General features: G+C 45.3%; 1 protein-coding gene across 4 annotated transcripts in view; it reads left to right on the top strand.

The window, feature by feature from the left end:
- Nucleotides 1–2,480: 2,480 nt before the first annotated feature.
- The window catches only part of LOC109897042 (peroxisome proliferator-activated receptor gamma coactivator 1-alpha), a 67,146-nt gene continuing 58,571 nt past the window's right edge, over nt 2,481–11,055 (top strand). For 2 of the 4 annotated variants that reach the window (XM_031832401.1, XM_020491556.2), the window contains exons 1-2: nt 2,481–2,667; nt 7,774–7,953. In XM_031832401.1, the coding sequence (XP_031688261.1) occupies nt 2,620–2,667; nt 7,774–7,953 (228 nt within the window). In that variant the 5' untranslated portion in view covers nt 2,481–2,619. The remainder of the gene's footprint in view (nt 2,668–7,773; nt 7,954–11,055) is intronic. The other 2 variants (XM_031832403.1, XM_031832402.1) reach the window with 2 other exon arrangements.

Genomic DNA, 11,055 nt, shown 5'->3' with positions numbered 1-11,055 from the left:
TATTCAGACCCTTTACTCCGTACTTTGTTGAAGTACCTTTTGGTAGCGACAGCCTTGAGTCTTCTTTGGAATTATGCCACAATCTTGGCACGTCTGTATTTGGGGAGTTTCACCGATTCTTCTCTGCAGATCGTCTTAAACTCTGTCAGGTTGGATGGGGAGCGTCGCTGCACAGCTATTTTCAGGTCTCTCCAGAGATGTTAGATCGGGTTCAAGTTCGGGCTCTGATTGGTACACTCAAGGACATTCAGAGACTTGTTCCGAAGCCACTCCTTCATTGTCTTGGCTGTGTACTTAGGGTCGTTGTCCTGTTGGAAGGTGAACCTTCGCCCCAGTCTAAGGTCCTGAGCGCTCTGGAGCAGGTTTTCATCAAGGATCTCTCTGTACTTTGCTTCGTTCATCTTTCCCTCGATCCTGACTAGTCTCCCAGTCCCTGCCGCTGAAAAACATCCCCACAGCATGATGCTGCCACCACCATGCTTCACCGTAGGGATGGTGTCAGGTTTCCTCCAGACGTGACGCTTGGTATTCAGGCCAAAGAGTTCAATCTTGGTTTCATCAGACCAGATAATCTTGTTTCTCATGGTCTGAGAGTCCTTTAGGTGCCTTTTATTGAGGAGTGGTTTCCATCTGGCCACTCTACCATAAAGTCCTGATTGGTGGAGTGCTGCAGAGATGGTTGTCCTTCTGGAAAGTTCTCCCACCTCCCCAGAGGAACTCTGGAACTCTGTCAGAGTGGCCATCGCCCCTTTGGCCAGGCAGCCAACTCTAGGAATGTCCAATCAGTATAATTTACCACAGGTGGTCTCCAATCAAGTTGTAGAAACATCTCAAGGCTGATCAATGGAAACAGGATGCACCTGAGATAAATTTAGAGTCTCATGTCAAAGGGTCTGAATACTTATGGAAATAAGGTATTTCTGTTTTTTGTTTTTTATAAATTTGCTAAAAGTTCTAAAAAGCTGTTTTCACTTTGTCATTATGGGGTCTTGTGTGTAGATTGATGAGGGGAAGAACATAATTTAATACAGTTTAGAATTAGATTGTAACTTAACCAAATGTGGAAAAGGGGAAGGGGTCTGAATACTTTCCGAATGCGGACCCCTGCAGGACCTCCACGGACACCAGTTTGAGAACCTCTGTCTTAAGGAACAAATACACTTCTGTAAGCCTCATAAGTGGTCATTTTTTCAACCTTAATATGTGCTAAAAATACAACAGAACAGATGAACAGGAATGACATTTACTCTCACCGGTGGCCAGAAATAACTATATGAAAGCCATGGCTTCAGTTTTCTGATCTGACCAGCTGGGTCATATTTCAATAATGCAGCCTCAACAACCCAACCTTGCTCTTTTTAAAGAAAACAACCCAACTAAGTGACCCAAATGCCTGCAACCCAGCAGTTAAATTATCCAAACAACCCAGCATGTTTTTTAATGTATGTAAATGTTCTGTTTTTAAACAGACAGAAACCACAGGGGGGTTTACATTAGTCTCAAACAAACATGTATAAGGTTACTGTCTTGAAATTACAGTTGGCTAAAATGTCTAAAACTGTAACATCCTTTGAGAAGGGGAATCATGTCCACACATGCACAATTTCTGTTCTCTCTACTGGTATTCACGAAGAAGACTGGAAATTCAAGAAATTCGTCTGAGGTTTAGTCTGTGGTTTAGGAGTAGCATGCAGGCACAAGGGCGGCGTGGAAATTACGCACAAGCCTTGCGTCGCCCAGGAGATACTGAAACACTCCGGTGGGAAATGCAGTAGTCTTGGCTAGCGATATCTTAAAACGTTACAGTGCATATTTGGAACATTTGGGATAGGTGATTGAAGTCCGATCAATAGGCTGAACTTTAACCTGTTTGTTTGTAACCTTTTGTCTTGTTTTGTCGCCTTGTATATTCACATGATCCGTTATTATTACTTAGAATCTCGCCCATAGGAACTCAGAACGCACACTTTTTTTGGAATAGATGAGCATCGGTAATTGCTTACTATTTGTTTAGCATAACTAAACACCGTGTGTGATTTCAATGTAGGCTACACTGTTAAGCCTACCCCCTCATCATTAATATAGAGAATAGCCTAATAAGATTATGGCGCTGGTTCGTTTTAAACGTCGCTATTTTACTATGTTTGGAATTGCTATTTTGGACAGATTACCTGTAGGCACGGTGAACAAGGGCGGCACAAATACTTCATTGATATCACCACTGTACATGTTGATGTCTTGAATATTCTGCATCCGTGGTGGTGATTCGATTGTCAAGCAACAATTTACGTGGTTTGCGTTCGAAATGTATTTTATCTCACTGTCTCATTAGAATTGAGCGATTTTATAGTTGGGAAAAGATTTACTATGCGCCTGCCAGACTCCGCCTGCTTTACAGTACGTCATTGGCGAGTAGTGGGCAGGGGTGAACTGAAGGGAGTCACTCCCCTGCTTACTTTTAATAGCTTTGTCATGTGATTGAAAGCAGTTGTAAGATAGGTGCCCTCAGTTTATTCTCAGTAAGGGGCAGTTGCCTGTACGAGATCGAGTGGAGCGCGAGTGGATTTCTTTTTGCCTGATTTCTTTTTTGTTTCTTTCGGACCGTCATTCAGTGCCTGGATGGCGTGGGACAGGTGTAACCAAGACTCGGTCTGGAGAGAATTAGAGGTGAGCAGTTCTAAAATATCCAACTTATTGTCAACTGTACCAGTCTGGACCGTTTTGGGGGAAATGGACTGCGCAGAACATCCAATACCGTGATTTCCGATTGCGAATACGGCTTTTCCTTTGCTGGTGTTGGCACGGGATGCGTAATATCGCAGTTATTGCGCTGAGGATACGATACGGGGGAAATACAAAGCGCAGGATTTTATGACAAGTGGAGGGGATAATCGCAGTTTTTTTACTTCATATTGTCTGTTTAAATTGTTAGATCTCATAAAGGTTGTAGGCTACAGGAGCGGTGCGTATCTTGCAGCGCTGGAGTTTGCTGCTGGCTGCGTCTCCCTAGGATGTCGTGCAGTCGGAAAGAATGTTTACTTGCTTGTGGAATCTTTCCAGTCACGGACTGTATTCCCTCCTGCGCTGCTGTGTGACGGGTTCGCTCTTGAAGTTAGAATTACAGAAATGTTTCTAAATCAGGTATCGTACAGTGGCATAAACTACCTCTCGGACGATGTGTGTCTTTTTTTGATCTAGGCTTTGTCTGGATTTATCCGATTTTTAAATTGGAAAGTGCAGAGATGATCACAGGCGCCGAGGTTTTGTATTTAGGAGGAGCATCTTCTCTTGTATGGTATCGGGCGCGTCTTAACATATGTGGCGTCATCCCTTTGGATGAGTAAAGAATATCTGTAGCCTAGTTGCATGTGACCAACTGTCTTGTTTTACGTAGGCTATGGGAATATTTCGTCCCGTTAATCAAAAGATTTGCGTAATTGCCATACGGGATGTTTTTACCCATAGCAGATTTAGTAAGCTCTTGGTTTAAAACGCACAGGGGGGTAGATTGGCAACTCAATGGGATGATTTTTGAATAAAATAACAGGAAATAATGCAAATAGTGATTTAGAGATCTGTTATTATCATCGTGTTGTGTTATGCATGTCTATGTAGTTTGTTATAGGCATTGAGCAGTATAGTTGTCTGCAGATACCATCGACTTAAATGCATTGATGGGATCGAAGCTCATCTTCGATATGCGACTGCAGTTGGTTTATCAGCTTTTCTCGGTTTGTCTGTTTATCACCAATCAATATTAGGCAAGCTTGAATGGAAATAATTCTCTTGACAAATGCCTGGAAATGTCAGTTTAATAATCCATGATTTACTTACCAAGAATGCATGTATTTATTTGCTTTCCTTGACAGCGTTTGGCGTATGATTTTATGAAACTGTAGCACTCCTTTACACTTTACCTCAATTATTCATAAAGGTTGACGGATGCTCGGTCGACTGAGCCAGCGTGTCAAAGAAAAAAATAATCTATTTTCTTGTTTGTCTGGGCATTTTCGAGTAGATCAGCGTATTGATGTCTGCTGCCAATCTATAGTGTTGCATCCCCTCGTACAAATGTGCGTGTTTTTCAATAACCTGTCTTGCTTGTGACATGCATTAGTTATTCTTTCTTTTCTGAGTGCGTCAGGTCATTCTGAGTTGAGCATAAATCATGCTGTGAAATTATCAAAGCCCCCCCGCTTTTTTTTTTACAATCAGTGAATTGCACTACAAGTCCCCAGTCATATTCCTAATAATCTCACCATAGCAGGTGCTTTTATGTGTTCTGTGTGCGTAAATCACACGGCGCGCTTCCCCATCGCTCTGTCTGGCGGCGCTATTTCATTAACTTCCTTGGAAGTCGATGAGAAGATTGAAAGGAGATGTACCTTTTGAGGGATTTTCTTTTTATCAGATCCCCGTTTGATTCGCCCCCCCCCCCCCCCCCCCCCTTTTATCTTGATAAAGTGAGGCATTTTGCAGAGCTGGGATAGCGACTTTGATGAATTAGCATCTTTAACCTAGCCTATGGGCGAAGGAGAGGGAGTTGCGGTATACATATAGGTGAGCTATGACATCGCATGAGCGCAACCAGAGGCCTGATCAACTGTAGCACATGTCGGCCCGAGCGTTGTTCTTTTTGTGTATCTGTCATTCTGTTGCCCCGAGCCGAACCCTGGGCTCATCTCTGTCTCCAGACAAGACTCCCTCCCCGTCTCTGGCACCTTGGCCAACTAACTGCCTCCCGGGTATGCCCGAGGATATCACCATTAACTCTCCCTTAAATCTGATATGAATACATTGAATCCTGCCAACTCCCTAGCCAACATGTATGACATGTGGAGTTCGAATTGACATTTACCACACTCGAAGCGCCTGTTTATCTATGCGTAACGCGGGTGTGAGTGAGCAGACGCTTGAGTAGGCTACGTTGGGATAAAAATACCTACATTTGGCTCACTCGGAGCTGACTTCTCCTTGCTTGCCTGGGGGTTGTACGAAGTGACTGCCATGTTCCAGAACGGAATGCACGCATTCCGTGCAGTGATGGAGTAGGTAAACCTTGCTGCAAGCAAGCGCGGGCCTCTGAAGCAATTACCATTTGTAATGTCTTGGCACTTGAATAAGACATGTAAGTTAGCAAAGCGCCTTCCTGGAACTTGTTTACATTGAGCTTGCAACTGCAGGCGCAGTCAAACTTTGCGCCTTCATCTCGCTCCTCTCTCCACACCAACGCGTGTTGACAGATGTAAAGGTGTCAATCAACTGTAGAAACAATAACGAAGTCTTTTTGTCCCTGTTTCGGGAAAAAGCAGAGTGATGGGCTGGAGAAATGTAACCACAGAGCAAATGTATAGTTTTAACTATGTTTAACTTAGCATGTACTTTGGTTACAAACATTGTAGTAAAACAAGGTTATATTTTGGGTTATGATGGGGTATGACAGTTGAACTAAGCTCATATATTCTTCAATAGTTATTGGGTACATATCCTTAATTTATGTGTCCAAAAATTGATGTAGCTTGCTGATTGCCCCTTTAAAGCCCCAGTGTCAAAAACGTGATTTCCTGTGTTTCATATATATTTCCACACTATGCGTTTGGAATAATACTGTGAAATTGTGGAAATTATGATAATGCCCTTTTAGTGAAAGAGCTGTTTTAAAAGACAGCCAGAAATTGGTGGGATAAAGTGTTGGCCTGCCCGTTGACATCATCAGACTGTTAATTGGTTATTAGACCAATAAGAAAGAGAGTTCCAAACCTCTCTGCCAATAACAGCTAGTTTTCAGTTTTCCTCTCCCCACTCAGACCATTCCCAGATAGTCCTACCCAAATGGTTGCTTGAGAAATTGTCCTAGCTAAGAAGCTATTTTTGTTTCTTTTTGGCAATTTGATTGAACAGAATCACAGTAAGGTACTTAATTGTTACCCAGAAATGATTTGACATTGAGAGAGAAAAGAATACTGCATTGGGCCTTTAAGGTCTGTGGATCTCCTCAATCGCAGTTCGATGAAGCCAATGATTTGTGTCTGAAGCACAGCGGGGCAGCTGTCGTATAGACATAGGCCCCTACATAAAAGGGGACAGTGAATAATGAAATGTCAACAGGTAGCATTTAGCATCAACGAGGCCCGGTTTGGATCACAATGTGCCGTGTGGAAAATGACCCTTGCGTTGGAGTGAAATCTGTGCCGTCGGCTACTGTTACCATTGTGTTGACGCACCCATGCGCCCTGGGCAACCAGTCAGGTGGCAAATCTAGCCACGCTGTCATTCAGATTGACCTATCAGTGATGTGAACAGAGAGCAATAGTAAGAATACCCATGCATTATCAGCCTTTATGAATGTCTGGCCTAGTTTGTTAGGCTTGCAGGCTTTCATGGTCTACTAACCATGCAGTATGATAACTAACCATGCAGTATGACTACTAACCATGCAGTATGATAACTAACCATGCAGTCTGACAACTAACCATGCAGTCTGACAACTAACCATGCAGTATGACAACTAACCACGCAGTATGATAACTAACCACGCAGTATGATAACTAACCATGCAGTATGATAACTAACCATGCAGTATGATAACTAACCATGCAGTATGACAACTAACCATGCAGTATGATACCTTACCATGCAGTATGACAACTAACCATGCAGTATGATACCTAACCATGCAGTATGATACCTAACCATGCAGTATGATACCTAACCATGCAGTATGACCCCTAACCATGCATTATGATAACTAACCATGCAGTATGACTCCTAACCATGCAGTATGACAACTAACCATGCAGTATGACAACTAACCATGCAGTATGACAACTAACCATGCAGTATGACCCCTAACCATGCAGTATGACCCCTAACCATGCAGTATGACAACCTAACCATGCAGTATGATACCTAACCATGCAGTATGATAACTAGCCATGCAGTATGACACCTAACCATGCAGTATGATACCTAACCATGCAGTATGATAACTAACCATGCAGTATGGCCCCTAACCATGCAGTATGACCCCTAACCATGCAGTATGACCCCTAACCATGCAGTATGACAACCTAACCATGCAGTATGATACCTAACCATGCAGTATTATAACTAACCATGCAGTATGATGCCTAACCATGCAGTATGATACCTAACCATGCAGTATGACAACTAACTGCCACGGATCCCTCTGGAACTTTCATTGTGCACACCTGGTCCCTATTCCCACTGATTGTATTTGTATATATGTGCCCTTTGTTCACCATGGTGCGGTCGATTATTGTTACATTGGTGCGTGTGAGTACCTGTTCTGTGTGTTTTGGGCTTTCACGCCCTTGCGGATTGTGCAGATGATTACGGGTCTTGTCCCGTGTGATAATCATTGTGCGCTAGTGTTATTTATTCGAGGTACTCATCTTTTGTTTTGGGATTCTACCCTGTGTTTTGTTAAGTGTTTGTTTGGTCTTTGTACCCGTGCCTTTTCACGGCACGCCGTAATTTGGGTTTAATAAAAATTTGAAAACCCGGATCTCCGAATCTCTTCATACCAACGTGACAAGAACCATCAAAGAAGCAATGAATGTTCTCAAGGTCTGGATGGAGTGTGCAGATATCGCATAATAGCCATGAATACCTGTGGGGGTAATGTTACCTTGTGAATTCATGTGAAAGACTGCCTCTCATCATTTGCCTCAGTGTGTGTGTTTGTGTATCGCTGCGCACCTTCGTGTGTTGATGGGGTTTTTGACTCCTCCCATCTTCTTGTCTCCCCAGTGTGCTGCTTTGGTTGGCGAAGACCAACCTCTCTGCCCGGACCTCCCCGAACTTGACCTCTCAGAGCTTGATGTCAGCGACCTGGATGCAGATAGCTTCCTGGGCGGGCTCAAGTGGTACAGTGACCAATCAGAGATAATTTCCAGTCAATATGGCAACGAGGCTTCTAACTTGTTTGAGGTAAGAGAGCATATCATACTACATCTTGTTTTTCTTTCCCAAGTCTCTCTGGTCTCCTTTTTACCCCAGAGTCAGGTAGCCTAGCGGTTAAGAGCATTAGGCCAGTAATCGAAAGGTCGCTGGTTAGAATCCCCTAGTCGACAAGGTGAAAGATCTGTCGATGTGTCCTTGAGCAAGGCACTTAACCCTAATTGCTCCGGTAAGTCTCTCTGGATAAGAGCGTCTGCTAAATGACTCAAATGTCAAATTATAACATGATTTATGATATGGTCATGAACTATTTACAGATTTAATGGTAGCCTGGACTCATGTCCGATACATTTTCTTTTCTATTTATGAAGGCCAGGTAAATGAACTCTCCAGAGGTCACCAGATTGAGCTCAAGTCAGCGATTAAAAACAAACGCGTGCCACACAGACTCGACTCTGTACGCTGAGGTCGCCATCTGTCGAAAGCCTTCCAGGTACTTGATAAAAAACCTCCCGCCTAGTAATAGTATGTAGTATTACTGACTTTATTGAGTTAGTTTATATCCCCCCCTGAAAAGTACAAAGTCAAGTTAACAGGGGGGCCCAGCGATAAGCCCAGAGACCTTTGTCCTGGCTTTTGGCTTCTCTCTCTGACAGTACCTCATTCATCCCCCACGTCCTTCATTCCAGTCCAGCCACAGCTCTGCTCTGCTGCAGCACACATCTAACGAAAGACAGGTAACAACTTCCACTAGCACGATTAAACCCGGCGCTTGGCCGTCGGCCATATTGCATAATCCCCCCCCCCTTCCACAGGGCTTTGGGGGTAAAACTTTCAACGTTCAACCTGCTGCACTCTCTCACATTCAGGGGAAAGTCCACTGAAAGCAGCACGCTGGCGGGGCAATAAAGCCATGAGCTACGAGAGCCAGTTCATTACTGGTTTATCAGCGGGGAGATAGGCAAGGAAGACAGAGATTGGTGCTGGCTTGGCTGGAGAGAGGAGAATGCTAGGGGGATGCCGCTGTGTTTCTGTGGCTCGTCGTGTTTTGGGGTGGACATGTGTTTGTCTCAATGGTCCAATAGGGGAGAAGTTGATAGCAGACGGAATTCTTTACTCACACACACACACACACTCAAATATACACAAACACACACCTCCCTGTGGTCCTTCAACCTCATACCAGGGGGGGCCCTAGACAGTGCCCTGTGCTCGGGGGTCCGTGGCCGATGAGTGGCTCGGGGGATGGATAAAAATGGCTATCAAATCAAATGGTATTTATCACATGCGTTGGATACAACAAGTGTAGACCTTGCAGTGAAATGCTTACTTACGAGTCCTTAACCAACAATGCAGTTTAAAAAAAATACAGATAAGAATAAGAGAGAAAAGTAACAAGTAATTAAAGAGGAGCAGTAAGAATAACAATATATACAGGGGGGTGTGGAGGCTATATACAGGGGGGAGCCAGTACAGAGTCAATGTGGAGGCTATATACAGGGGGGAGCCAGTACAGAGTCAATGTGGAGGCTATATACAGGGGGGAGCCAGTACAGAGTCAATGTGGAGGCTATATACAGGGGGGAGCCAGTACAGAGTCAATGTGGAGGCTATATACAGGGGGGAGCCGGTACAGAGTCAATGTGGAGGCTATATACAGGGGGGAGCCGGTACAGAGTCAATGTGGTGGCTATATACAGGGGGGAGCCGGTACAGAGTCAATGTGGAGGCTATATACAGGGGGGAGCCAGTACAGAGTCAATGTGGTGGCTATATACAGGGGGGAGCCGGTACAGAGTCAATGTGGAGGCTATATACAGGGGGGAGCCGGTACAGAGTCAATGTGGAGGCTATTTACAGGGGGGAGCCGGTACAGAGTCAATGTGGAGACTATATACAGGGGGGAGCCGGTACAGAGTCAATGTGGAGGCTATATACAGAGGGGAGCCGGTACAGAGTCAATGTGGAGGCTATATACAGGGGGGTGCCAGTACAGAGTCAATGTGGAGGCTATATACAGGGGGTGCCGGTACAGAGTCAATGTGGAGGCTATATACAGGGGGGAGCCGGTACAGAGTCAATGTGGAGGCTATATACAGGGGGGAGCCGGTACAGAGTCAATGTGGAGGCTATATACAGGGGGGTGCCGGTACAGAGTCAATGTGGAGGCTATATACAGGGGGGTGCCGGTACAGAGTCAATGTGGAGGCTATATACAGGGGGGAGCCGGTACAGAGTCAATGTGGAGGCTATATACAGGGGGGAGCCGGTACAGAGTCAATGTGGAGTCTATATACAGGGGGGAGCCGGTACAGAGTCAATGTGGAGGCTATATACAGGGGGGAGCCGGTACAGAGTCAATGTGGAGGCTATATACAGGGGGGAGCCGGTACAGAGTCAATGTGGAGGCTATATACAGGGGGGTGCCAGTACAGAGTCAATGTGGAGGCTATATACAGGGGGTGCCGGTACAGAGTCAATGTGGAGGCTATATACAGGGGGGTGCCGGTACAGAGTCAATGTGGAGGCTATATACAGGGGGGTGCTGGTACAGAGTCAATGTGGAGGCTATATACAGGGGGGAGCCGGTACAGAGTCAATGTGGAGGCTATATACAGGGGGTACCGGTACAGAGTCAATGTGAAGGCTATATACAGGGGGGTACCGGTACAGAGTCAATGTGGAGGCTATATACAGGGGGGTGCCGGTACAGAGTCAATGTGGAGGCTATATACAAGGGGGTACCGGTACAGAGTCAATGTGGAGGCTATATACAGGGGGGAGCCAGTACAGAGTCAATGTGGAGGCTATATACAGGGGGGTGCCGGTACAGAGTCAATGTGGAGGCTATATACAGGGGGGTACCGGTACAGAGTCAATGTGGAGGCTATATACAGGGGGGAGCCAGTACAGAGTCAATGTGGAGGCTATATACAGGGGGGAGCCAGTACAGAGTCAATGTGGAGGCTATATACAGGGGGGAGCCAGTACAGAGTCAATGTGGAGGCTATATACAGGGGGGAGCCAGTACAGAGTCAATGTGGAGGCTATATACAGGGGGGTGCCGGTACAGAGTCAATGTGGAGGCTATATACAGGGGGGAGCCAGTACAGAGTCAATGTGGAGGCTATA

Source organism: Oncorhynchus kisutch, linkage group LG9, assembly GCF_002021735.2.
Source record: "Oncorhynchus kisutch isolate 150728-3 linkage group LG9, Okis_V2, whole genome shotgun sequence".
NCBI classification, from domain to species: domain Eukaryota; kingdom Metazoa; phylum Chordata; class Actinopteri; order Salmoniformes; family Salmonidae; genus Oncorhynchus; species Oncorhynchus kisutch.
Note: the sequence above shows the minus strand (reverse complement) of the source record. Positions and strands in the feature narration are given on the sequence as shown.